The sequence below is a fragment of the Mycteria americana genome, chromosome 3, assembly GCF_035582795.1.
Source record: "Mycteria americana isolate JAX WOST 10 ecotype Jacksonville Zoo and Gardens chromosome 3, USCA_MyAme_1.0, whole genome shotgun sequence".
Classification (NCBI taxonomy): domain Eukaryota; kingdom Metazoa; phylum Chordata; class Aves; order Ciconiiformes; family Ciconiidae; genus Mycteria; species Mycteria americana.
In genome coordinates this window covers 89034405-89062295 of record NC_134367.1, presented here as the reverse complement: position 1 = coordinate 89062295, position 27891 = coordinate 89034405, and the positions used below count along the sequence as shown (strand labels likewise).

Sequence of the window (27891 nt, the reverse complement as noted above, 5' to 3'; positions counted from 1 at the left end):
TTTTGCTTTCCCTATTAAACTGTCTTTATCTCAACCCACGAGTTTTCTCATTTTTACCCTTCCAATTCTCTCCCCCATCCCACCGGGGGGAAGTGAGCGAGCGGCTGTGTGGGGCTTAGTTGCTGGCTGGGGTTAAACCACGACAAGTGGATTTCACAGCAGAGATGCAGAAAAATATTCATGGGAAGCTTCCAAGAGCATGTAGCTTTCACTGCACTGAGGAACACGGGAACTTTTCAGTAATGAACACTTGTTTGTTAGTGCCATGATCAGCTGTCATATTTACGGGACTTGAACAAAAATATTGGATGTCTGGTTTGGCTGCCTGCAGCATTTCTGTATTCTTGACTACATTTTTGTAAAATGTCGGAGCCACTTCTAGAAAAATCAAAATTCACGCTAGAAATGAATTCCACCCTAGTAGCATGTTTCCAGTTGTTTTCTCTGATTTGCCTGATTATTATACATTAGGAAGGCTGTTCTTCCACCGAAGTGATTCCCTGCAGGTGCTAGCACTGCATTAAGTTGAGCAGGCACAGGGCACAGTCTGCACGTCTGTTCTGCCGCCTGTCACAGGAGAGGCAAGTCGCTGTGGTGGTGGTGGGCACAGCTTGTCTGAGCATTAACCACAGGCCTCCGCCGTGCTGCCTAACCTGGGCTGTGGCATTCCTCTCGTTAGGCTGAATGCCTCTTTATATGTTCATGGACTCTTTCCAAATGAAGCTTGATCGAGTAATTAATAATATGTAGGGAGAGTTAAGCTTTTTAAGTTTTGCATGTTTTTCTGCCAATGACTCCATCAAAGACTGGCTCGCTTTGTTGCTACGGAGCTTCTCTGCGAGGCATGACTTTGGTTTATTCAATAATACATGTACTTCTGAGAGCAACTTACGTAAGAGTTGGCCTGTCCAAACTTTGTCTTCATACAAGGCTGATTTTTGACCACTTGGTGGCCATGTCACTGAACAGTGTCCCCCGCTCAGTATTTGGGTAAGAGGGACAGGCAGCCTTGCAGTAACTGCACTTGTCTCTAACCCACCATTGCTGCCTTTACCTTTTCCACTCAAGGTGCTGCAGCACAGTCTCCTTGCAGCCTCTCGGAGATCTCGCCATGCGATCTTACATTGCCGCTGCTTCTGCTGGCTTGGCTTTTGCAGGGCAAACAACAGATTTCAGCCCTCAGAGATGGCAATAGCACTGCGTCTGGTACCGGTGTGAGCTGTACCCACCTGCAAGGAGCTAATGGGACCTGGAAGTCCCTGCTCCTTCCTCCTCCTCCTCCTCCTCTCCCCTGCCTGGGGTTTGTGGCTGCACCGGCTGTCGGGGACGAGGGGCAGGTGATGCAGCGCTGGCTGCCAGCAGGTCGTCTCGAGGGTACCTGCAACTTCTCTGAAACCTTTTTTACGCCACACACAGGGCAATACAGTGATGAGTCCCTCTGCTCTGGTTAGAGCAAAGCAAATCTGTTAGCTTTAATCTTGGAAGTTGCTTTCATAGCATCAGTCTGCAGCAGCTGGTTTCCATGGAAACCAAGAAACGACTCGCAGCGTGTACAGGGAAGAGGACCGATGACCTGCTTGTCCTTCCCTGGCCCGTGCCGCTGGGCTTCCCTCCATCTGCACATGCACAGGCATTGCTCATTGCCGGGAGGTGGGCTAGCCCTGGCCCCAAGGCTTCAGCTTGCTCGGCCGGCAGCAGCCCGATGCAGTGCCTCTCCCGGCTGCCCCCCGTCCCCCCCATCCCGCCACATCCTCCTGCCTCTCTGGGCAGCTTGTCCTGCAGCCGGGGAGGAGGGCAGGGGGAGGAAGGGTCTGGAGATGTCTTCACACCCCCTCCCACCGCTGCGGCAGTCCCAGGCCCCCGCAGAGATGGGAGGATTTGTGGTGAAGGTTATGTTACCTACTTCTCTTTACACGCCTAAAGGGCACTAGGTGCAAACGCGCCGTTGTGCCTTTTGAGGCCAGCTTTGACGAGCGGAGCCGTACGAGCAGCGTTAGCGTCAGTCTGGGCTTGCGCTGTGTCCTCACTGAATCATGCTGCCTGGAAAGTGCTCTTTTCCAGCCACAAACTTTGAAGGGATCGGCAAGAAGAGGGAGCAGAGAGCTGCTGTCTCCTGGGGCTGATGCCTGAGGCGTCCGGCACTGTGACGCTGGCACAAAACACGGCGGTGCTGGGCAGATGCTTGCTTGGGACCGGCCACGTTTGGGTGACTTGTAGCATTTCCATAATCAGGACTTGTGTCAGGACAATTAGTGTCTGGCACCAGGCGACTTTTTTTTTTTAATTAGAGCTTGAGCTTTCAGCAACCAGGTGGTGATGAGACGCTCTTTCTGTGGGCGCATTTTGGATTTAAACTAGCCTTGAAGGTGAGCTCTTCCAGCCAGCAAAGAGAAGCGTGTCTGCATTCTCCTGAGCCCGGCCCCTGTGCTCACGGGAGGGAGGAGTGGCGTGAGTCTGTCCTTCAGCCACATGGCAGCAGAGATATTTTTGGCCCCCACAGCCAGGAGTTTACCACAGAAAAAGCAGTTTCCACCTTTACTCTTGTTCCAAGCCTCAAATAAGCGTGGCGAGGCGAGCAGAACCCCAGCTTTTTGTTTAAAGGGGAATATTGCGTTATGCAACCATTAGAAAAGCCCTTACTTTCCTCACAAAGTATAAAAGCCAGGCTGTTTATTTCTTTGCTGCTTGTCCAAGTGAACCAGGTTATTGACTGAGTGCCTTACGCGTGTCCTGTACTAACACCTGCAGTAGAGCCTTACCCATCCGTGCCCATCCCACCCCATCCCCTGCGTGGGACTGTGTTACAGGAGCCAGGCTTGCTGCGCAGTTCAGTGGGACAGCGTTTCATGCCCCCTCAGTTTTAGAGCCCAGCTTTGTTATTTTTCAGGCTTGCTTATCCGTCCCGCAGCACGGGAATGGCAGGGAGCCCCCCTGAAGGCAGGCAGCTCCTGCGCCTGCTGCCGGGGAGGTGGGACGAGAGCGGGCTGTTCCCCCTGCCCGCGCCCGGGCGGGAAGGGCAGTGCCAGGACGGACCCTTCCCTCCCATGGCCTTGCCCGCGGGGAGGGACAGAGCCGCTGGAGAAGACTCCAGGAGCGCTTGTGCCTACTGTTTCTGTGGCTGTGGGCGCTGGCACCGGGGGTTGCAGAGGGGAGCGATGGCCGGGCTTTTTCAAGCCTCCTGACATCCATCTCCCTCCCCAGGCAGGTGGTGGTTCTTAAGGAGCAGAAACCCACATCACGCTGTTCCATAACTACAGGTTTTGTCTGTGCGTTTGGGTAGAGAGAGGAGACTTGTCTGACCCAAGCTCAGCTGCAGCTTTTGGTTGTGTTTCTTCAGACACTGCAGGCATCAGCGTGGAGTGTGTTACTTAAAAACATGGTTGTAAACTTAAAAGCAGCTTTGGCCCTTGGGTCTGAGTGGCAGCCCTGCCTCCTGCTGAAAGGTCACTTAATGCTGGAACAATTGCGTCGGGGCTTCTTCTGAAGTGAGAGTAAGGTGATGCTATGGGGAGGGGGCAACCAAGATGGAGCCCTTGAAATCTCTTGCTGCGTCTCCAAGAGTCCATCCTGCTCGTCCGAGTGGCATGGCATGGCGCGGCACTGGCTCGGGTCCCCTCGCAGGGCACGCGCTGCGCCTGCTGCAGTGCCACAGTGGCAGAGATTTAACCTTGCCGACAGTCTGTCCCCGTGGCTCTTGTCCCAAAAGCAAGTTGCTGTTGGGAAAGGAGCACCAAGAGAGCTTTTGTGGGCTGCTCAGACGGGAGGGCAAAGGTTTCCTTATTCTGAGGTCACCATGGAAGGATGATGTCATCAGCACAGGCTTCCACAGTTGAAAAAACTAGAAGTTAATTGAGTACTTTGGCCTCTCCAGCCACCTACGGACATGGGGTTTCTAATGTTTCTCAAAGACTAGCTTCTCAAAATCAAGCTGACGGTCACTAGAAGTGTGCCTTTAGGGTGGGGGTTTTTTCCTATAAAACTGAAAGATTAAAATTTATGAAGGTGATCAGCTGAAAAGTAACCTACTTCAGCACTTTTCTCCAGCATGCAGACACAGCTTAAAGGCAACAGCTGGCTCAGAAAGATGGCAGAAAGTCACCTTGGAGTCTGCAAGGAGGGACAGAATCGAGCTTTTCCAGACTACCAGGTATACACTGCAAAGGCCACCACTGGTGGACATGAAACAAGAGCCCGTTTCTGGGGGGTTGCTGCTAGTTCAAGGCATTCTCAGTAAACCTCCCCAGAAGATAAGGAAGAAGTATAGATTAGCTCAGGACACAGTCAGGGAAGAGTGTCATGACCTATAGGGTTACCTGCTCTGCAGGTAAAAGGCAGGTCCTCAGAGGCCATTTAGGAAGCTGAACATCTGTAGAGGACAGAGTGAGGGAGAAAAAGATGACTCAGAGGAGCTGATTGCTCTGGATGTGCTACATATAGCGTATACCTCGTGCTGGGACAGGGAAGGTGTGTAGTCTAGCTCTGAACAGATTCCTGTTTGTACTTGGTTTAATTCTGCAGTATTAGCATATTATCAATAAATAATTACATGTCAGTGTATTTAGTATAAAACCCTTTTTTTCCTCATTTGAAGACAATCTCGGCAATATTAGCACCAACCATTACAACTTTGAAGCTCAGTGCAACCTGGAGAGGTGCCAGAGGCTGCCTGTCTCTCTGAAGGTTGCAGGTTCTCCCGCCACGCTCATCCATACTCTCCGAAAGCACGGGGTGAGCGTGACATCCCTGCACGCGTGCCACGGCGTGGCCGTTTCACCGGAGGAGCGTTTGTGCAGGGAGCTGCAGGGCAGAGGCAGCAGTCTGGGCCACGGAGACTGTCCTTCCTTTAAACCTCTTAACGTGCACAGAAGCCATAAGGCTCCTGGAAGGGCAAAGCAGCTTAAAGAAAACAATTGCAAAGGTGAGAGCATCCTCAAAAGCTGGGGAACTCGCTGAGGCATTTCTCTGCCCTCGACTCCAGAGTGCTGGAGGTAAGAGCCAGCCTGAGCAGCCTCCACTCAGCCGGTCACCCTGACTATCATCGGTTCTCGTTCAGTGCTTTCACTAAACTTTCCAAGTCTCTCTGACATAAAAAAAATAATTGACCTTTACAGTTGTGTTTGAGCCGGCTACATTGCCGTCAGCTCTTGCTAGTCCTCACTACTCAGATCATATTTGCTTAACGGCATGTGAATTAATTTGTTGGAAGCTGACACTTCACCGCAGGTTTAGCTAGTGACTCTAACACGGGGCTGGAGCATGAAATTTAAGATGCAGAGCATCTTTTGGGAAAAAAATGGGAGTGAAATTCCAGTGCTCTTGGAAATCCTCACTTTTAGGACTGAGGTAATGAATGAGCTGAAGTACAGTAGAAAAATAAACTCAATTCCAGCTATTTAAAGGCTCAGCAATTCCTTCCAGGCGAAAAACAAGCAGCTATTGTGTGCTTGCGCTGGGAGGGCTGGGGGCAGGCAGTGTTTCCCACAGGCAAATTAGGAATGGGAAAACCAGAACAAAACCCGCAAGCCTCAGAAGTCCGAGTAGGGAACACAAGCCATTTTCTGTTCAACATGATTTGCGTTGTCATTAGGTGGGTTTAATGGGGCTTTATTCTTATTCTGGGAGGAAAGCCCTGGCTTTTCTTGAGCTAACAGTGATGACTGTTCAGACCTGGGAAATGCGAGGGAGCCAGCCGAAAACGTGTCACTGAGTGCCGTGTCACTCAGGCGCGCTCTGGGAACAGGGTCTCCTCCCCCCCGTCCCTTGCTGGCCGTGGAGGTTGGCCACGTTTCGCTAGAGCCCACTAGAAACGTGCCTGTGCCGTTTGGTGTGTGTGTGTGTGTGTGTGTGTGTGTGTGGGTGGGTGCGTGTGTCCAATTCACACCATTTATCTCACTGTAAAGGAAGACCCGTATAGACCATGCCAGCAGCCACGGTGGGACCAGACCCAAACCCCACAGAAGACACATTTGAGCCCCCCACACTGCTGCCCCACAGTCGCCTGGGGCAGAAGACAAGGCTGGCATCGTGGCTGTGGGAAAGGCTCTTCTCATCCGAGATGGCTTGAACCCCTTCCTAACCCCCCTCCCGAGCTATGGTGAGCCCTCGCAGGAATGATTCAGCAACACAGTTGTGGCTTCTTGAAGTCCAGTATTTGGGTGCCTTGTTTCAGGCTGTGGAAAGGTGAAGGGGGATAAGGAGGTAAAAAAAAAAGGCTCACTGAAAGGAAATGTTAAGAGTTGAAACCCATGAGCTCAGTTTGAACAGCCCCCAGGGGGCACAGGTGAAGCCCTTCTCTCTCCCCTTCGTTGACTTCATTCAGAAGACACTAACAGCGATTCCTCTCCTTTCACACAACCGCACGGGCTAGAGGCAGCACGGCAGGTAATCGGCAAGTGCAGCAGGCTTTCTGCTTTGAGGATTACAGGATTGACACACCACTTTGAAAAGAACACAAGAACTGCTGGCCACCCATCTTCCACCTGCAGAAGGAATGGCGCTGCCTTAGCTCTGCTTGTCCTGGGCTGCTGCTCAGAGATGGACAGGGATGGAGAGCTGGTCTGGTGGGAACAACGTCCCTCTAAGGAGACCTAGATAGATGCAGCCCTCTACCATCCCCAAAGCAAGCTAAAACTGCACCAGTGCAGGAATCTCGCATTTCTTTATGGCTAGATCCTGGTTTAGTTTGTGATGTGCTAATTTTAGCAGACCAGATCATGTGAGAAATACAGGATTCCTACTCTAGCCCAGTAGGAATCCGAGTTACTGGTGGAGTACAGCTGCTTTCTCAAAGCAATGCCATGGGCTTCCCTGACAAGCTGTTACATTGAAAAGTTTGCTGAAGTTTTTTTATGATCTGATGTAGATCAAACCAAAGGATAGCAGAGAAAGTCAGGAACTATTCAATAACCACTTTCATTGCATTATATGAAGCACTGTGAAAGAAAACATTTATTTTGGCGGAGTGATACGACTAAGGTGCCTTTAGCCGTAAAAAAGCTTTGCCTATTGAGAAGCTGTTCTTATGACAAATTTGCAACATAAACCGTGCATGCCTGAAGAAACTGTTTTAGAAAATGAAATTTCATTTGAAACATTTTCTTCAAGAACAATTCAGTTAAACTCAGCTACTCACCCATTAACCAAACAATGCAATATGTATTTTTTGTGTATTGATCGCCTTCCTAGAAGTGGATGGGCACTCTTTGCCATCGGATGCCACAAGTGAATTTATCTGGAATTCACTGTTTTAAACTGATGAACTCAGTCAAAGTTGCCAAGCTTCCTTTCAATAGGTTACGAGTTACTCAAACTCTCTTGCAGCTTTGTTAGCGATTAGTGTCCAGCAGCAGTTGGAAAAGGGAACACCCCTCTATCTTGGCAGCTTCTCCAGCAAGTCGCGTCCTAGCCAATCTTCATTAGCAGTGCACAGAGATGCCAGGCTCAGCACGCCAAGCATGGCAAAACACATCCCCTTCCCAGCTGCGAGGCGAGAGCGGCAGGGCAGCACCGGCTTTGACAGCCACAGGACAGTGCTCCAATTTATCAGTGCCCTGAACGTGCAGAGGAGTATCTATCCCGTCAAAACACGTGCACCCATCTGCGTTTTGCAAAGTCCAGAGCCAGCACCGCTGGCTCAAGGGCTCATCCTCAAGGGCTGTTGCCAGCTCTGTGCCTGAGCTTGGGATGTTTGGGGAGCTCGCTTTGCCGGCTGGCGCACCGCGCAGCTGCCCCACGGCACCCCATGGCCAGTGTGGCTGCAAGGAGCAGCCAGCTCTGCTGACCAGAGCAACCACAGCTTCGAGCAGAGGTGCAACCACCCCACACAACTGTGCAGGCGGTCAGGCTGCAGCCCAACTGCTGAACTGCCCTGGCCGGGAAATAGCTTGGTACCTTTTTAATTAAACAGCCAGGGGAGTTTCTCCAGTCTGGGTCAGGGCTGGGCCGTGCCACCAGTGGCACTGCCACCGCAGGAGCGGGCACAGCACAGGCAGCAGTGGCTTAGGCTGGTGTTGCCATTGGTACTTCACCGTAGTCTGGGTCCTTCTGCTCTGCTCAAAGGAATTGGCAAGGCAGACCCCACGTGCCTCGTGGCTGCTTTGGTACAAATCCAGACTACGGGTCTGGGCTTTCGAGCAAATTTGTAGAAAATGGCACATATCTGCAACATATACCAAGCATATCCTGAGTGTTTCATACACCAGTAGCTGTAGTTAGCACACCAAATCTGAAAACATTTTGCATTTAGTCTATTAAAAACTAGTGGCTCTTAATAACGCCTCAGACAAACCAAACTGCAGCTCCTGACGCCCATGTCAGATTATAGCCTATAGCTTAACTATAGGAAACCCTTGGATAGTTTTACTATCCTTTGAAAGCATGTTTCAAAACCAAAGATCAGCTTGGGTGGCACTGACAAAACAAGCTGTAGGTACCAGGGGAATAACGCACGCAGCCAACTGTCTTTTTTTATAAAAGTATTTTTAATAAACTGATGGATTTAAGATGCTAGACAACTTGTTGCCATGTACAGGTAACAAAAGTCAAAATTCTTTGAATTTTATACAAATAACTATGTAGTACAGTAAACTTGAATACAAGTTTACAAAAAATGCATCAGTGAATATTCAGCTTGTAACCAACTTCCAACAGTGAAAATTATCATGTATCAATAGTGATCAGAATTGCATTGCAAATTTTAGAAGTAATGCAACTATGTTTTTACCAAGCGACTCTGAAGTTACTGGTGCACACTGACAATACATTGGATTTTTTGGCTTGCTGAACAGAAAATGGCATTTAAATAAAATGACTTTGAGTTAAAGAATATAATACGTATCAAAAGTACTATCTTACAGAAAATTAAACAAGAATGAGAAAGTAAACAGAGCAGAACCCTGAAGTAGTGATATTTTTCTACCCGTTTTGATGGAAAAGACTCCACAGGCATCCAGCTTTCTCACAGCATTTTGGAGTGTTCTAGTCCTAGCACAGTGTGGTCATTAGTCAACTATAGTAATCCCTGCTTGGCAGTAATGCTGGTGAAAGGTAACTTGCTCTATTGCTAACAAATCGGAGTAACCACTGGCAGGGTGACTTCTTGGAGGCATCCAGTGGAGGCTGAGTTGACAGCATGCGACTGAAGTTACAGTACCGCTTGCTTTGATACAATACCCAACAGCCTTCAGGGTTCAGGTGTCAGTTTCCTCACGGGATTTACAAATGGATGGTTTTGAAACAAACAAACAAACAAAAAAAGGAGCATAAGACAGTATTTTCACCTGTACAGCTACCAATAAAATGAATGTTTTTGTTACAAACTTTCCAGTCTGCTTTATAAAAAATAGTCTTAGTTTTACTTCTAAATAAAAACTGTGCTGTGATCTGTCATGTTCTTGCATTGTACATGCTGTAGTTGTGTGTGTTAATGAAGGTGTAGAGATTTGTGACCTAGCGCTCTGGATATATCAGAAGCCTAAAAAGCTGCTTTTGGTACATAAAAGTTAGGTAGCAATGAAAATTCATTCTATTTATTTTTCCTAAAACCTAGGAAAAGCTACAGTACATTGCTAGATCACTGGCCTCAACCCTGAGCTGAAGTAAAGGACCTGCCTTGGCCAAGAGACTTAGTCACATTACTACCACAGCTGCACAGCAGAGACAAAATAACCTGTCTGTGGCCTGTTGTCTTAGCTGTAAGTAGTGCGAGATTGAGTTCTAATGCTTGAGAGTTGACTGGAGACCACCATATTCATTTTCACTACAGGAAAAAAAGAAAGGAGAACTCAAATTCAGAGATTCAAGTGAAAAAGCACTCAACAGGGACAGTCAGTATGTCCGGCTTCTGGAGACCACAGAACGTAGTCAGTGGTAGACTTGTCAGTCTTAAGCGTTTCCCACTTGGTAGAAGAGATTATTAGAACACGTACCAAACTACAGTTAAAGAGACTTCTACTATTATCCCACTCTTTCCAGAAAGAGTCTCACTTGATTTTTTCCCCCCAGAACTGAGCGTCTCTCTCTCTGTACCTACACTGCATCGCAGAAGATGAGTGAAAACTTAGAGACTGTCTGACAAAGGATTCAACCCAACTGCTAGCAGAAAACTTCTGCTCTTTTCTATCATGAGTCGGAGTTGGCAATCATAAGAATTCTTACTACGGTACAGCCTACTGCGCCTTCCTGTAGGGTTCAATGGCACTGACTACCCATGGCTAGGAACATTCATAACATGAAGCGTTCTTGCCTCCTAAGAGGATTTTTTTTCCTTTTAAACAGCAGAAACTGTAGAGTCAGTATTTCACTTAAGGTAAAAACTAAACCCAGCAACAGACTGAAAATAAAGCTTGTAAGAATCATTTATACTTCTAGTAATGCACACTTCTTTGTGAGCTGATAAGTTTACGGATGGTATGTTTTTTGTTAGTTTAAGGCAGCAAGTCTTTCAAAATACACAAGCTCACCTCCCTCATGTTTGTGCTACTGTATCCTTATGTGCACAAGAGAACCTCACTAATTCACACTAATGACTGGAAGAACCATTAATTCTCTTGGTAAGTGAACAAGAATAAGGCATTCCATTATATATTCTGATCACTAATTATAATTTAGCTCTAATTATAATCTACCAGCAAACATACTTCTGTGTTTTAGAAAATAATATCTCTTACCTTCAGATATAATTATGTGTGCAGATTAGTGGGTTCTGCTGTGTAAACACGCAGGTGCATAAGCAATTTTCAGGTTTTTCTTCATTACATCTGACAAAAAAAGTTAACGCCACAGACAGAGACTGTGGGAAAATAAATTAGGATTTCTCTGTAATTTGTGCGGATATGCACAACTGGGCAGTAATTTATAGCTCGAGAAAAAAAAGGACACGAATGTTTACAAACTCAAATGGAGCAAAATCAGCAGCAGAAAGCAAGGCCATTCCCCAACCATAAATGGCTTGTATTACACTATTCCAAACTATATGAAACAAAAAAAGAATACAAGTACTAACTTTTATATACAAGTTTGAAATCAAGTAAACCAAATGGTGAAAAATTTGTTGATGCTTCTAACAGATGATACTCACATGTCTAAATCCTGGTTGAAGTCGACTGTAAATACAGACAGAAGATAGGATGCAAACTACATGGCTGAGTTAAAAAAAAAATCAAAAGGGATCAATGGGCATTATAATGAGATAGAAATTTCCCTTCATATGTGCAAAAATCCACAGTTTCATTAATGTAGAGGTCATACTTCTAGTAACAGATCTTAGACAAAACCAGTCTCCCTACATCCTGGAATCTACCTGTTTACATCAGCCACTTTAAGTGCACAGTACCCTGTTCACATATATAGTATTCAGCAGTTTCTGGCATTTCTTAGAAATTTAATGTTCACCTGCCTTACATCGTAAAAACAAAGGGGAGAGTTCATCCAGGCCATCATACCACTGCTTTTGAGTTATACCAACAGTTAAATCAAACTCAAATTCTCTCTTCTTCCATGGTGGCAGGAGTCCTTACAGGACTTGTAAACAGCAGTACACAATACTGTAAACAAATAATTTAAGTTCTGCTTTATACAAGATGTTAAGTTAACCCAGGTCTACCAAACAGGTGAAAATGAAAAGGGTGGCTTCACACAAAATCCTTCCCTTTTCTCCCAGCAATTCTTTTCACTACACAAATAATCCTGAGCTGAAACAGGGGTTGATGAGAGCCTTTTTTGCATATAAAAACAATGTTCTAGAGTCAGCTCTCGTGTTCTGTCAGGAAGTCAATTGCTGGAGAGATTAAACTGAAGTATTTCAAACCATTTGTTACTTTGGAGGAGGACTTATAATTTGGTGTGGCGTCCAGTTCTAGACCCAGATGCTGAGCTTGCCAAGGAAGCTGATGCTGCTGCATCCTCAGCTTCCTCCAGCTCATCATGTAGCTCCTGGCTAACACTAGACTGGAGGGCTGCAGGAGTTAGCCACTCCTTCGGCAGACAGCTCTGGAGAAACGGTATACAAGAGCTGAAGTAGGCAAGGCGATTCACCCATCGTGGAATCTCTTTTCCACACAGAATCTAAGGGGGAAGGGAGAAGAAAGGATTAATTTGTCTTCTAGATTCAGCAGTAACAGAACTACAGTACTGTAAATAAAAAGGAAAGGCTGCAGCAGCCTTACGATTTACGTATCGCAAACACCAGTCAAGAAGCACTCAGGTTAGCTGCACTAAGACAACTTTTTCCATCAGTAAAAGCAGCACCCCAAGTCACACAAGCAGACTTGTTTTCCACTGTGAGAGTTTGACACATGGTTCTACACTTTTTTTACAAGTCCTGAAAAGCCTAACCACCTCACTCTTTTTGAATAACTTCTATAAAAGGCACAGAAATGAGTTAAGGTATGCTTTCTATTCACCGCTAATTCCTCAGAAATAGAAATTGCAGGAGGAATCTCACTATTACAAAAAAGCACCCTGAAATCAAGTGGTCAGAAAGACAGTGTCAATACTAAAGTTACATGGAGCTATGCATACAGCGGAGGCTATTTACTGTGATGGCCTCTGATGACTTTGCACAAGACGTCACTATCTTATAGCACACAGCCAAGCACACACACTTAGGTTCACTGCAACATGAGAAGCTATACAATGCAAAACTGGTTTCAACTCCTCAAAAGTATATAAAGCTGCATTAAATACTTGTTTTTACTGTACATCAGTCATTAAATGGTTTCGTTGTCACTATTCAAGGAGTGAGGATTTTACTTAACTACCTTCATATTCACTGCTGGGATTACTTACTCCAGTGCAAATCTGGAGAAAATCATAGCTAATGGGAGTATTACTCTGCTGTAACTGAGCAGCATTTAACATGTAATTATATCCCTGTTTTTAGAGTCAATTTGAACACTAAATCAGACGAGACATAAAATAGAAACAACATGACCATGCAGTTGAAGAGCATGGCAAAAACCTGGCCATATAGGCCAGATTTTATGCCAACTGCAGCTTTGTCAGTGTCTCACCCTACTTACTTGTACCAGCATTGCACATGAATCATGATCTCAATAAAATTTTCTGGTACCACTGGAAGATCAAACAGTCTACACAAAACACAGGCTATACAATAAGTGTGCCATTAACTATTTTGCAAAAAAGAACAATTAAATTTTATGGAAGTTCACCATGGAAAAAACAGCCATCCCTTTTTGGGAGTGCTTCAATGAAACATTAGAATAAATTCTGACAAGTACAGATTGTTAACTACTGATAAAAATCACAACTGCCATTCCCCTCTTCGTCCTGGGTTACTTGTTCCTGACCCTCTCCTTTGTGTTGATACACGTGTGAGCGATCAGACATTCAATCATATTGGCAAACCAATCATGTTAAAATAAAGCTGAGGGGAAAAAGCAAAGCCCATTCAGCTCCACAGTCAGATACTTTGCACGATCACTCAGGTATCTACATGACCAGGACACAGGTGCTGGCAGAGCAATAACTTGACAAAAGCCTCTCAAGCAGAAGATTAACATTGTCTGTGAAACTTCAATGCCTTTGTTATTCTTTAACAGTAGGTCATAACTTTAAAAATTATTTTCAGTGTGATGGCTCTGTGGCAAAATACCGATAAAAATAACACATGGTTCTATCTTCAGTAGTGATCTCTGAAGCATCTGAAATTATTTTGAAATCCTGTTAATAACTTCATTTACTAGGTCTCTCTATTAGGAATGTACCCCTGCTTGAACACGAACTATGTATGACAGCAATATTTAGCATTTTTGGCAGCAAAATCTTGTGCTTTGGCCATAAGCACAAACAAAACCTGAAACCCGGTAACATTTGCCCAAGGTAACAGAGACAGGAAGTTGGAAATTAGGCCAAACATTCCAAAGGACAGGAAGGAGATGACGCTTTGTAGCCACCTGGGAAGCACCTTTCTATAGACCTTCATGTTTGTTTACCTCAGATAAAGCTGAAGAAAAGTGATTGCAGTTTTTGTGCATTAGGTGATAAGCATTTCCTTTGAATTCTTTTCCAAGCTCTTCTACTATTTTTTCTATGTCATCTTCCATAAAGTCAGTACTGCCTAGCACCACAGCCTCTCTAGAAAAGAAACAGAGAGTAGAAGGTGATCAGGCTTCCATGATATAGGTGGATTACTGTTCATACATTGCTCAAAAGTCACCCCACTGTGGGCGGTGAGATCTTTCTGCCCTCCTAGAGTAACATAGATTCTTTCTATTCCATTTTACAGCACGACTTTTATCTTTATCATGAGAGATTATTTCCTTGCCGATTGTCCACCTGCAGCTCACTTAAGTTCTTTGCAACTTAATTCTGACAAACACTGGATGCAATTTTCCCCTCACCTCCAAAGGATATTGTTTCTAAGAGACAGCTGAGAACAGATAAGAGCTTGTAATGCAGGGAGGGGTCAAGGCACTCACACTGAGAAAGTGGGAGAGACACATGGGGAAAACATTGAAGAGCAACATTTTTCAGCTTTTTCTTTGAATAAAAATTTCACTACCTTGAAAAAGTTACCCCTTTGTATATACTGTATGAATAACAAAAGCTAGCCACAAGTCCACATCATTTGTACACATTTAAGGAATTTAATGGTATGCTAAAAATAACGTTCTTTGCTGTAGACACTTTGCTGTCTCATCACCTCTGTCCATCTTTCACTTCTAAGTAAACACACTAATTTATAACTAAGTAACACTCAGGAAGTCAGAAATCCTGTAGTATCATTCAACACATCTATCCTCAAAAATAAATGCAACAAGTTGTCTTTTTAATATGCCTTCTCAAAAGCAAGAAAATAGGTATCTTTCTTACTTAAATTTAAATGTTTCTCCTAGCTCAGAAGCATTTCCTGGTGAAATTTCAAATATTCCAGAAAAAGGGTACGGATGACCACCATAGGCAAATTCTGAAAGAGAAAGCTCAGACTTAAGAAAAACGGCATACAACGACAGCAAAGAACAGCAGACCTCACTGACTGGAAGATCACTTCACAAGGATCTAAAGTTATAAACCAGACATCTTATTTACATGGGTAACAAATGCAAGGAGCTGGAAATGAATAGTTTTGTTAGTTACTAGTCAACCTCAGTAAAAACTGACAGGAAATTTCCTACATCAGTGTACAGGTTTAACTGGAATAACTTTACAGTATGTATATATTGTTTTCATTGTATACGTGAGGATTTACAAGTTAAACTGTAAATCCTACCTATGTTCTTTATACACGCTTGTCTTTAAAAGTCCACTTACATACTTGTAGATCAGGGATTCAAAGTACTGCATCCTCAAAGGTCTGATGTCACTTCTATTCAGTGCGCACTACAGCTCTAAGTGTGGCAGCGAGTAGTGGCCTACTAGGTTTTTTAATTTCTTGATTTGCAAGAGTTCAACTGTCCAGAGTTCTTTACTATAACAAGAAAGTAAACCAGTGCATGCATCTGAAGTCTGCACGTAGCATCTGCTGGCAAAGGCACTTACAGTACATGAAAATATCATGGTGTGCTTTAGCTTCCTTCTGTGACTGTAAGATAACACAGCATGCCACACCCAGAGTTCAATAAAAAGCTTTAAGCATGACTTCACACTTCCTTTCCTCAAACTCGTAACATATCATCCAGGTCTAGCATTCAGTTTTGTGGATAATCGTTTTTACAACAGGTTAATAAATAAAGTTTGATGTACTTTGAAAAATGCAAGTCATTGTTCTAGCAGGCGTATGACCTGCTATATGAGAAAGCTGTGATAATCTGAACAGGAAGGGAGGCACATGTATTTGGCACAGCTCAAGAACTGGGTTTCAGGCACAGTACTATTAAGAGTCAGGTCTTTCTGGTTTGGATTAAAAGAAATCCAAAAAAGTTTTAACAATAAGCATTGTATTTTGTCAATTCATTGCTTTGATAACACTTGCAAACCCAGTTACAATGTGACCACTATAGTAGCTGAAACATCATTTAAGGTAACTTTGCACAATGTGGTCTTTGGATTGCATGCTACACCTTTTGCTGCTTTCCCCCGCCTCCAAATACATTCCAAAAAAAGAACTGAAGTAGATTTTTCTTCTTTAAATGGACTACTTTTAGCAACACCATCACCTCAGAGCTAGGTTATACTGCTAGGCAGGAACACCTCCGACCTGAGCCTGTGCTACAGCATGCTCAGAAACACCTTCTGGCAGCAACGGGGATTCAAAGTGTCCTGAACAGATCAGGAAGCTGCATCCCCAAAGTACAACCTATTTAGCACAATTGGTATGTATTGCTGTATTTATCACAAGTGTATCTTTTGTAAACATTATGCATGAAATGCCTTTTAAAGAAACATTCTCTTTAAAAGAAAGCAACTTACCAATACGGAATAGACAGTTTTTCCTGACCATCAAGCACTTCTGGGTGCCTATCTGCAACAGACTATTGTTTCTGTAGTTAAAAGTTAACTCCTTGCACTAAGTGCTGGCAGAATACTGATGAAATGTGATTCAACAATGTTTACATGAAGCATACCTTTGTTTTAACAATAGGTATTTCAAAACCTAAAATAAACATTTCCATGCCCAGCTGAATAAATTGCATGCTTTTTCATAGTTGCATAGCTTTATACAAGAATGCAAGATGACTACTGGATTATTCGTATCCAAGTTTTTTTTCCAGAGGCAGGAGAAATGAGAAGTTTAAGAGAAAACTGATGAACAGGTTTCAGGAGCCAGACTTCCCTCACTACCTGCAAAATGTTTTTTAAATAACAGCATTACCAGAACAAAGAGTAAGTTATGTTTTTCTTGTACATACCTCGGCCATACACCTCTATACCTGAATGGAACACTCCAATTCCAAGGGAAGAAGTATATTCATTCATCCAATACTAAAAGGAAAGAAGAAAACAAGAAAGACTCTAGTTAGTTTCCAATACAGATTTGTCTTCTGATAGCAGACTGACATGTATTTGTCCCCCACATCAAAAGCATAAAACCCTACCACAAAGTGAAACTGCACAACCCATTTTATGGGAACAGAACATTCCAGTAAAATCCCCCAACTGTACACAGTGAATTAATTCCATTAGGTTCTACTCCAGTGTTTTAGTGCTGTTAATGCCTGTCAACCAAGGAGACCATACAGGGAGAAATCCAGATCAACTTTCCATTTGTCAACAAGTTACAGGTTGTAAAGTTTTCCATTAGATGGAATACATTCTAGAATCAACTGCAGTAATTTTGCAGGAGCACTTATTTTGTTTTTTAAATAACATCAGAATGTAGGACTGTAATATACACACACCAACTGTCATTTATAGCAATGATCACACTTTTGCTTATGACCAGATGAGCATGAGACATACTCAGAGATATGCAAGATGGACTGAAATTACCTTAGTATTTTTTGTCTTTGAATACTCAGTTGGTGGTCACCATACAAGAGACTAAGCTCTCTCCAGACTGCAAGTCTTTTGCATAGGTCTAACACCTGCTTCCAATATATCACTTCTATTGTAGCCAACAGATAATAGCTGCATTTCAAAAGTAAACCAGGAAGGGGGAAGGAAAAAATAAAAGGGGGGGAAGGAAAAAAAAGTGCTTTCTCTTTCCTTTTCCAAAAGCAGCAGCAGCAGCGAGCGCCTATCAGGAGCTAACTATTACCCTCAAGACCTTAAAGATGCACAGAGTTCTGAAAAGGGAAAACCTCAAAATTACTGTCTTTCCTCGGCTACATCACCACCCTCAAAACATCAGTCTCCAAGCAGTAAAAATTTTCAAGTGACACATAATTTAAAAAGGAACCTCAAACTAAGGCTTAAAAAAAAAAAAAAAAAAAAAAAAAGCCTCTGCCATGTCCTTAAAACTGAAATTGGCTACCAAGAAAAACCTCTTGAAAATACAAGGAAAACATTATTTTGTCAATTACTCCAGTAGTGGAATTTTTCCTCCCAGGTCATCTGGTCCCAAAGGGCACCCCTGCGAGTTTCTACAAAGCAGACTTCAAAAAGTCAGCTGGCAGGCAGGATACAGATAGTACCCCTGTATTGAGGTATGAGGTAGTACCCCCAGCAAATTCATATTTCTTTAGCAAACAGGAAGAAAAAGAAGCTATCTTCTTTATACAACCTGTTGACATAATAAGTGCTTTCTGATGTGAAGTCACTATTAAAACAGCACAACTGATGATAAAAATGTAAAAGGTTATAGGTGTCACACTTTGTTAAGATGTGCTAGCTGGAGTTTGTACATAATTTACAGGGCCATTACAAACATGGCGTATAACATGCATTTCTGAAAGCCATTTTCTCCCAATAAAAATGATATACTCAACTTTAGGCTGAGAAGCTATTTATAAAACTTAAATGGCAAAAAGAGCAAGTCAGGCCAAAAGTTACAAATTTTCAGGCACTAGATATGCACATATTTGGCTTTTACAGTCATCCTTATTCTAAGTATCATCAAACCTAAAATAAATGGTCCCTCAAATTCAGTTACTAGCAGTTGCCAAACATCAGCATATCACTTTTCCAGCCAAAAATTCACAATTGTGCTAGCAGACGCAGGACATGAATGACTACCTGGATAACAAGATGCTGAGGATTTGATGCTCTCTTCTTTAGACAAGCCAGTTGTGGGAAGTTTTGTCAACATGAATTAACAGAAGACAGATTTTGCTCCTTATATTTATTTAAAGCTAAGGATCATTGAGATCTGTGGATAAATTTTGCTTAAGACTAAACTTCACACTTTGCTTTCTGGCAAAGTTAATGCTGCATTTTCTGGCTTTGTTAATACATTGTGATGTTAGCTAGCAGGGTATGGATGATTATACTAAATCATTACCTTAGTCTATTTAAAGGTGCATTTAAAGTTCTTTCCTTCCTCCCCCCAGAAAAGAGCAGAGCTAGTCTGTATGTATCTAACCAGACTTTTCAGATCAAGCTACATCCAGAAATATACTGGGTTAGATTTAGTCTGTATAAAAAGACATAGAACAGGGAGAAAACAAGAAGAGGGGAAGGAAGGAGAACGATGTTAAGACTACCCAACTAACAATGGATTTGTGAGCTTAAAAAAAAGGATTCTGTTCATTCAAGTGAAATCAAAGCCCCCAGGAAAATGGAAGAGCTACTTAAACATAAACCCATTTCAGTTCTGAAGCCAGTCCTATCCCACACTTTACCAGCTGACCATTTCAAAATAGTTTCAGGTTTATATTTATAGTCAAAATCGTAGGCACATTCAACGTACAGTTTGTCAGTGCAGTAAGAGAGTACATTTGCCTAATGAGAAGGTGTACCTAAATGAACCTAATCTAGAACTGAGCTAGACAAGGTCCCTGGTGCTCTAGCCTTTCCTCTCCTGGACACCCAATTCTACCAAAAAACTCTGGGTCCGGCCTCTGAATTTCAAATAACCTACACATCACATAAGCATCGGATCTCTTAATGCCAAGCAAGGTTATTGCTGCTCTCTGAAAATGGAACAAAAGTTACACAAGATATCCCATAAGCAGTGGAAGTAATAAAGCCTAGTTTGTCACTAAGCAGAAAAAGAGAAAAATTATTCACGCCCCTCCCCTCCCACAACCATGTGAAACCTAATGCAAGGTATAGGGAGAGGACAGAAAAGTGGGTCACCAACCCTCCTCGTCGATCCGTACAGAAGCAGATGAATGGGATGGAAAGCTGCTCTAACAAGGTGTTCGGCAAGTCCAGTGCCATTCAAGTACGGACTCCTTCTTACTGGTGCCACCTAATACACGGGCTCACTAGACTACAAAACCTGAGCAGCGTTGGCAAATTAAACAAATGTTAGCAGCTTTGGAAGAAGTGCCTAAAGCAAGCTGGCACTTCACTTAATATTTCCAGTAAGAATAGAGTAGGTTAACTGAAGATAAAAGAATTTCAATAAGGCAGAATTACTTTCCCCCTAGGAACAGTAATTATATCTAATTATTACTTAATCTGGATCAGCTATTGGAAGGTTGGTCACATTTTCTCATTGAACAAATGCCTTATCTCACGAAGAAAGAAACGCAGGACAAATGCAACTTAAAGTACACTGAATCTGGCTACAGCTGAAATGATTATATACGACTTACAAAATAAAGATTGTAAATTAAAGGATATATATATATATAGGAGATATATATATATATATATATATAGCTCGCTGGCTCAGTAACATGCCTTAAATTCTGGAATCCCAAACTGATCCCAAAAGCTACATCCTTGCTTCCACTACACAAACTGGATTCCCTTCATTAGTCTGATATGAATTTTGCCATAGTAGAATGTATAGAAGAAGCACAATCCCATATCCTCAATATTCTGCAGTAAGTCAGTCTTGTAAAACAGGAATTCATGTTTAATGCAACTATCAGAACAAAAATATTACAGAAGTGTTTTTCTATGCGCACAATAAAGTCATGTCACTGAAATGAAAGAAGAACACTAATCCCAGTGCTTCAAAAATATCCTCATTACTTTCTTCAGAGCTTTCGTTTATGTTAATACTTTAGATTGTTATAGCTTTTTCTGACAAGGGAAAAAATAGGATGCTACTTTGGGCACAAGAAAGCTAGACTCCTAAAAATAGCAGCTAGTTAAAATGAAACTATAAAGTAGTCTGGTTCTCAAAACACAATATAGCAAAGTCTTCACCCTACCCTTTTAATGATCATAAAAGATTTTCAAAGGCATGAACTGCAGCACGTAAATAGGCCCTTAAGCTTCTCTCCCTCGGGAAAGTTAACAGTAGTTGAAAGTCCACTTTCTTGTACAACACACACACCCCTCCTCACCCTTTGGTTTTATCAAAGATTTTCACTTTTTCAAGTGCTAAGGACAATGGAAGGGTATATGCTCCAAAACCGACTGACTCAGTCCTGTAAGCAGTTTCGACAGTAGCAAGGTCACCTAGTATTCCCCTGCACACCTAAGGAGCTGTCTGGGAAATGAAGCTACAGTTAGCACTCAGGTTAAAATAAAGCTGTTCATAGGACTGTTGCAATTATAGTAGTGTTGATTCTGTCAACCAGGTGACTAACGGTGGTCTCTTGTTCCAAAAGAGAAACAAAAAAACCCCAAACCCTCCTCCGAGTGACAGGAAATTTCAGAAGCAAACAGTAAATCTGCTAGTGCCTCAATACACAGTTGGCAGGATTTGATGAGTCAACAGAACTTCAAAATAGCTATTACGAAAGACTCTTCCCTTCCCCCCACCTTAGTGCCCCCAAACAACGCAGTATCATTGATTTCAGCAGGCTGTCTGCATGCAGTAATGTAACTGCTATGGAACATGAAAGTGAGGCTTTAGTTTAAGCTCCTGCTTCAAACAAGTTTAAAGTGGACTGAGACATCATTTAGCAAAAGAGTCTGAGGCAGGATGCATATTGACAGTGTCTTACAGACACCGTGGGAACCTCAGTTTTTCTTTCCAGTTTAAAGGAAATCTGTTTCTTTAATGGTCAAATAATGTAGACATCGTTATAAAACAACAAACAGCTGAAGTAGGATATAGAAGTATTCTGCTCAGTGGTCTCAGCTTACACTGTGTATAATTTGTGGTGATGTACAGCTTCAAGAAATGCCACAACTACAGACCAATGCACAAAAAGCCACCCCTACATGTGATCAAACATCTGCAAATAAATGTGCTGGCTTGCTTCTTTTGGACAGTAAGTTCCTTCCACAGATGGTGGCTTTACAGACTATACTACTTCTTGATGTCGGCACAGCCCCACTAATCACAACAGGACAACCATCAGTCCCCAACATGTCCTAAGGAAAAGTATGACACTAGTTTTTATGAGAACAACCTTCCTGTTGCTTTTTTTTCCCTTCCCTCCTGTCAACTGTCAGCCTCCCTAGGATGGCTGGAGTAAAACCGATCACAGCAATTCAACTCTGGAGGAAAAAGAAAGGAGGATATAGGTTGCAACAAAGAAATCTAAGGAGCAAGAGATGCAGGAGAACCATGTGAATGCAAGAGTAGACTATCACAAGAGAAAAAGAAAAGGCATGCTGAAGTCACACCCCACCAATGCTATCGTCATAGCGAGAATGGAGTTTCTCACAGAGGCCATGGCATTACTTTCCAGGCAGGCACTTACACAGGAGACAGTCCATTCTGTTAAGTTTTCACAGCCTGCCTGTGAACTGGGCGCAGGTGACACTTTGCACAGCTAAGCAAGTCTTCGTGAGAACACTGGGTCTTCCATCTTAGCCAGTCAGAAGTGCATCAAGCCTCGACTTCACATATACTATCTTATGTAACAGTCCTGAAACTGAAGTCCTACTTCTTTCTCTGTACAAATATTTATAGCTAATATATGTAAAACCATCTCTCTTCATGCTAAAAGAGCTTCTCCAATGCATATTTTTTAACTGTAGTCCAGAGAAGTCATACATATGCATGCGACAGAGCATTCTTCCCTCCCTAAGCCTAGTATAAATAAGGCACAGCGACTTTTTGCCATATCAGCATCACGTATGAGCTCAATCAGGTGAGCAAAGACCCCATTTTTTCCTCCCCCTCTCAGAAAAATCACAGTGAATAGACTGCTCCTGTCTCCAGTCTCCTCTCATTGTCTACAATGAAGGAAAAACAAAGTAGAAGTAACAGGTTGTATTCACTGGAGACAGAAGTCAGATACGTGAGGCAGAAAAAAAAAAATCCTTTGACAGGGACATTGATTTCTATGATAAGTATTAGGTTGAAAGAAAATAATGACAAGAATCAGGCTAGTTCATATAATCTCATATATAATTTTAATTTCAAGCCAGATAGCTCCCTATTGATTGCTATTAAATATTCTAGCATTAGAACCTGAGTATTCCCAAGCAAACAAGCTGCATTTTCTCTCTGCCAGCAGTCACTGACTCTACACTATACACCTTCACCTTTTCAAAACACCAAAAGTTCACTTTAAAATGGCGGTGGTGGTGGCAGGAAAGCCTATCCAAAATAAGCCAAGTAATGCAAACTACGTTACCTGAAGCTAGTTGTCAACCTTACTGTCCCACTATCAGTAGACTTGAAACGTGGTCAGAGAACTAGTGCTACTTGTTCTAATTTCTAGCGATTGAAACGCATTAACGGATAATATTTTCTTAATATTACTTATCCGCACCTCCTGTTCTATGCAGATACTTACACCTCATTTGTTACCATGGCATTTGAGCAGCTTCCAGCTGAACATAAGACAATACAACGGTTGCTGTAGGTGTCACAGAAAGATTACCCAGAAGAGGGGGAAGGTGAGCTCATAGGACTCCAAATCGAGCTGGAGCAACTCCCTTATTTCTACCAAGTTGCAGCCACACCAAAACTATTCAAAAATTCTGGTCTGGAAAAAAAACCATTACTGACAAGGCGCTACAAAACTCTTATCCCTACAGAGAGAGAGCGGCTGCCCCCAACTACCATCCTGTTGGAAAAATCAGCCACTTTTATGGTTTTTGGAGCAGGAAAGGCAGGGCCTCCCCCTGCTGAGCCCTGGGGGCAGTAACAGAGGAAGAACCGCTCGGGGACATCCACGCTTCGCTACTCATGCACAGCAGGGGCAGGGGCAGAGCTTCCTCTGCGACTGGGAGCGGAGCTACCTGTCACGGAAAGGCCCGGCCCGGCCCGGCACCACCGCAAACTTTTGTTGCAGGTCACAAAAGACCCGTAGGAACCGACAGACCTCCCGAGTTATCGCCCCCCGCCCCGGGTTCGTTATTTCTCCTGCTCCACCGCCCCCGTGGGCGGGAGCCCACGGAGCCAACTCACGCGGGGACGGGCAGGAAAAGTTTCCCCGCTGCCCTCGCCCCCCCCGCAGGACGCTCCGCAGGCCCCCGCGCCCCTCCCGGGAGGGGACCGGGACCGCCGCCCGCGCCCGCCGCCAGAGGTACGGGGCCGCGCTGCCTCCAACGGCCCCGGGCCGGGCCTGGCCGCCGCGGCGGGCCGCTGGCGCCGGGCCCGGCGCTCACCATGTCGTAGACGTTGAGGATCACCAGCTGGTTCGCCATCGCCGGCGGCCCGCGGGCGCCCCCCGCCCGCTCGGTCGCTCCCGCTGCGGCGGCGGCGCTGCTCAGGCCGGCGGCGGGGCGGTGGGGACCCCCGGGGGCCGCTTTCTCCTCGTCCTGCCTGTTGCTGCGGGGCGGGGGGGGGCGGCGGGCACCATGGAGCCGCCGCCGCGGACGGACGGGGCCTCTCGCCCCCGGGAGGCGCGCTCAGCCCGCGGCCGGCGGCGGGGGCCGGGCGGCGCGGGGGGGAGCGGGCGCGGGCCCCACCCCGGTGGCGATGGCGGGGCCGGCGGGAGGAGAGAGGAGAGGAGGAGAGGGAGGGAGAGAGGGAGGAGGCGCGGCGCGGCGGTCAGGGCGCGGACGGGGGAGCGGTGCAGGCAGCGGCCGCCGCCGGGGCCGCGGGACGGCCTGGCAGCCCCTCCAATGGGCGCAAAATGGAGCCGCTCGAGCCCGCCCCCGCCGCCCGCCAGCAGCGGGCCGGCGGAGACTACAGCTCCCGGCGCGCAGCGCGGCGGGAAGGACTACGGCTCCCGGCCTGCCAAGCGCCGCTCCGCCGAGGGGTGCGCGCGGCGCTCGGGGCCGCCCCTGGCGCCGGCCCTCCCCCCCGCGGGCACAGGCAGCCGCTGCGTGGGCGGGGGCGAGGCTGCTGGGCCCCTCGCCGCGCCTTTTCCCGTCTCCGTCCCGGGGAGGCGTCCAGGGTGGGCGAGCTGGCCGGGGAGTCCCGGTGCGGGCTGCCGAGCCGGTGGCTGCGGCCCGTCGGGCGGGCGCTGCGCACGCCTCGCGGGTGAGCGGGCCCAGGCCGCGGCCGGGCGGACCCGCGGCGGAGCCAGCAGCGCCGCGCTGTCACACCTGCTGGGCTGTGGCAGGCTGCCCTGTTCTACGTGGAACATAACGCAGGCGTACGTTAAGGCTCTTAGTTGCCCGTGGCGGGAAGGTCTGTGTTCGGGCCGTGTGGGGAGCATGCCCCGGCGCCGCCATTTTATGTTCAGTGAAGAGCGGGAATTGGAGCTGGCTTTGCGGAAGTAACGTTTGAGCCTTTTGGACCTGCAGATGACCCACAGGTGGATGTTGGTGAATGCACGGCCACTTCTAAGGCGGCAAACACCTTCGATAGTAACCTTGTATAACTTAGTGGTAAGGTAACCTTATATATAACCTTGTCAAGCAATAGCAAAACAAAATTCCAGTTGGTAAAAGCGTCAACAGGAGAAAAGATGCTTTCTCTCTTCCAGCAGATTTGATTTTACAACGACAACTACTGTCTTTAAAAAAGGTGCAGTTCACAACAGGCTGTGGATGTGCCCTTGAGACGAAGGTGCTGCAGGAAGGAGGATGTACCACCCCAGGGGTATTCTGGCTTCCACTATCACTTCTGGCTGCAGATGTTTAGATGTTAGATGTATAGCCCCTTTTTCACAGCTAAAAATCTTCTTGGCTGCTGAGCTCTGCACCCTGGGCTCCATTTTGCGTGCAGAACAGCTCCATTCCTCTGGTACTACAGCACAGCTGATGCAGAGAGTTAAAAAAGCATCAGTTTATTTCCTACTTTGGGGAGTGATCTTTGGTTAGAGGAAACTAGTATTGTTGCAAAAACTTACCAGAGGTTTGGCTACTGGTTGTCAGAATATGAAATTGAAATGCCTGAGAGACTGGTGTACGAACCTGTGGTTCATCTTAGCCGTATGAGGACTGTTGGCAGTAATGCTGTACTTTGCCAGTGAAACAGTAAACCTGTGGACAGGATGTCCGTAACTCCTTTGGGTCATGTTCTTCATCTGCTCCTTTGTCTGGCAGCTAGGAAACAAGCTAGCAATTAGTAAACCAAAAAGTTTACTTTTGGGAAAAAGTAAACTTGGGAAAAAGTTGCTTCTGTATCAGGGAATACTGAGGAAAATATGATCGTATCTTAAAAACTGCAGGGGTCAAAAACCTTATCTGAAAAGGCAGGGGCTCCATTTCCAGCTAACAGTATACATTAACGGGAAGGGAGAAACACAGAGGGCTGGAATGACTTCTAGTGAATTACTTAGTCTTCATTCTCTCCTGTTCATTGCTCGTCTACAAGATGCACTGTGAAGAAAAAGGAGAGGAAAACCTAGCTTCTAGCCTGTAGTGACAGGAGAGAGATAAAATTCATATTATATGAGTACAGCTGAAGAATAAAGCCCCAAAGTGTCATTTATTTGACCTGAAAATTGAATTTTGGCATTTAAGTATTGGACTTACTACATAGAGTAGTAACACAATACTACAGCTCTGACTTCCTCAGTGATGCAGTTTATCTTTTCATGCAGTTATCTGCGAAAGACAGGAAAATCCTTCTTTTGAGAAAAAAACCTGTGATTAGCTAGGTGTCAGAAGTCATGTTAAGCATGCGTGAATACTGCAGAAAGTTATGCCTTATATGGTATGTTTTATAGCAGTTTACATTTATCCGAGTAGTTTGGAGAGTGAGAAAGTATGGTATGGGGATGCCCCAAGATACTCACTAAGATGAGTTTGGCCATTTGATAACGGGGCAGTGATCAGGAGTAGGCACTGTTACCACAAAAGAAGTATAATGTATGAACCCAGGGACTTCTGCCGTGTAAAACTGAAAGCCAAGCTGCTTGAGCCCTTAATGGGAACACAGAAAATCTCAGAGAAGAACACAAACCAAAATCATTGCCTGCCAATCTGTACTACATTTACTTTATGCCATGACATTTTCCTATCCTTGTATGGGAGAAATGCGCTTAAAGAGCAGTCTGGTTTCTTGTCTTTATGGAAAATGCCATTGTCTGTTTAGTTTTCAAAGGTGTAGAAATAGTCAAGATTAGAGGAGCACCAATTTTCAGCCATAAAAGAGAACTGAGAGAGGACTAAGGCACCTTAGATTCACAGAGCGATCCAGAGCACCCTGCGCAGTTGTTGCTACACACCTCCTGTGTGACCCATGCGTTTGGCATACACACAGCTAAGGTGGAACACAGATGTTCAAATGCTCCAGAAGGAACTGGAGGGCTCTCACCTATGCTTCAGCCCATGGGACCATCCTCTCTTAAGGGAAGACTGACTTACTGTTCAGTAGGAACAGACTGTTTTCACTGGAGGTGAAATTTCAAAGTTGATTTCTGATTTTTGTCTTGGTACAAACTGTACTGAAATAGATGGGATATGAATCATGCAAAATGAATCAGTAACAAATGATTAAAAATGCTCATATATTCTTTGTGCCAGATTTCTACAGCTTTTATAATCTTTCTGAAAATTTTCGTAAACTTGTGAATATCAAATAAAGTGATTATGAGAAGTTCAACCATTTATTTACCTATGGAGCTTTATTAAACATATTTTAGGACAAACGGAACAATTGCCATTAACAGTATAAGCTTTACAAGGTATCTTAACTTGCCAGTAAGAAAATTCTGGCTAGAAGTGCAAAAATGTCTTCAGCTGGAATGAAAAAACAGATTCAAATAAAACACAACTATTATAACAAGTATTGTAACCCTTACATTTCTATATTGAAGGAGAGAATAAGCTTGAGAGGGTATATAATCTAAATATGTACTTTAAAGATAGAATTATCATTTGTTAAGCAATAAGTATGTATACTTATTGCATACAGTATAAAAAAAAATTGCATACAGTATAAAAATTGCATACAGTATAAAAAATTGCATACAGTATAAAAAAAAAAAAGTCTTTAGGAATATTCAATACTCCCTTTATGGACTGTCCTGCTCATTATGGGAACTCAATTGGCTGCAGCCCCTTGGATAGAGTGGAAATTTTGCATGCATTTTTCTATCAGATTTCACACTGAAAAGATATGCTAATAGCTTAGGTAAGTCAGTGAAAGCTGTAAGAAGGTCAGGCTAACACAAGAATGAGGCTCAC

The 27891-nt window shown here is 44.6% G+C and overlaps 2 protein-coding genes across 2 annotated transcripts in view; both read right to left on the bottom strand.

Annotated features, from left to right (window-relative positions):
• Nucleotides 1–8468: 8468 nt before the first annotated feature.
• Nucleotides 8469–24470, bottom strand: DESI2 (desumoylating isopeptidase 2). The gene is made up of 5 exons (XM_075496026.1): nt 23974–24470; nt 16809–16881; nt 14833–14926; nt 13953–14094; nt 8469–12063 (listed from the first exon to the last, which is right to left on the bottom strand). Exons 1-5 carry the CDS (start codon nt 24010–24012, stop codon nt 11830–11832), a joined length of 582 nt encoding a protein of 193 aa, XP_075352141.1. The 5' UTR covers nt 24013–24470; the 3' UTR covers nt 8469–11829.
• Nucleotides 24471–24530: 60 nt separating this feature from the next.
• Nucleotides 24531–27891, bottom strand: part of CATSPERE (catsper channel auxiliary subunit epsilon) — a 28692-nt gene continuing 25331 nt past the window's right edge. Inside the window, 2 exon segments of the mRNA XM_075497178.1 lie at nt 24531–25053; nt 25672–25803. Coding sequence (XP_075353293.1) covers nt 24531–25053; nt 25672–25803 — 655 coding nt within the window.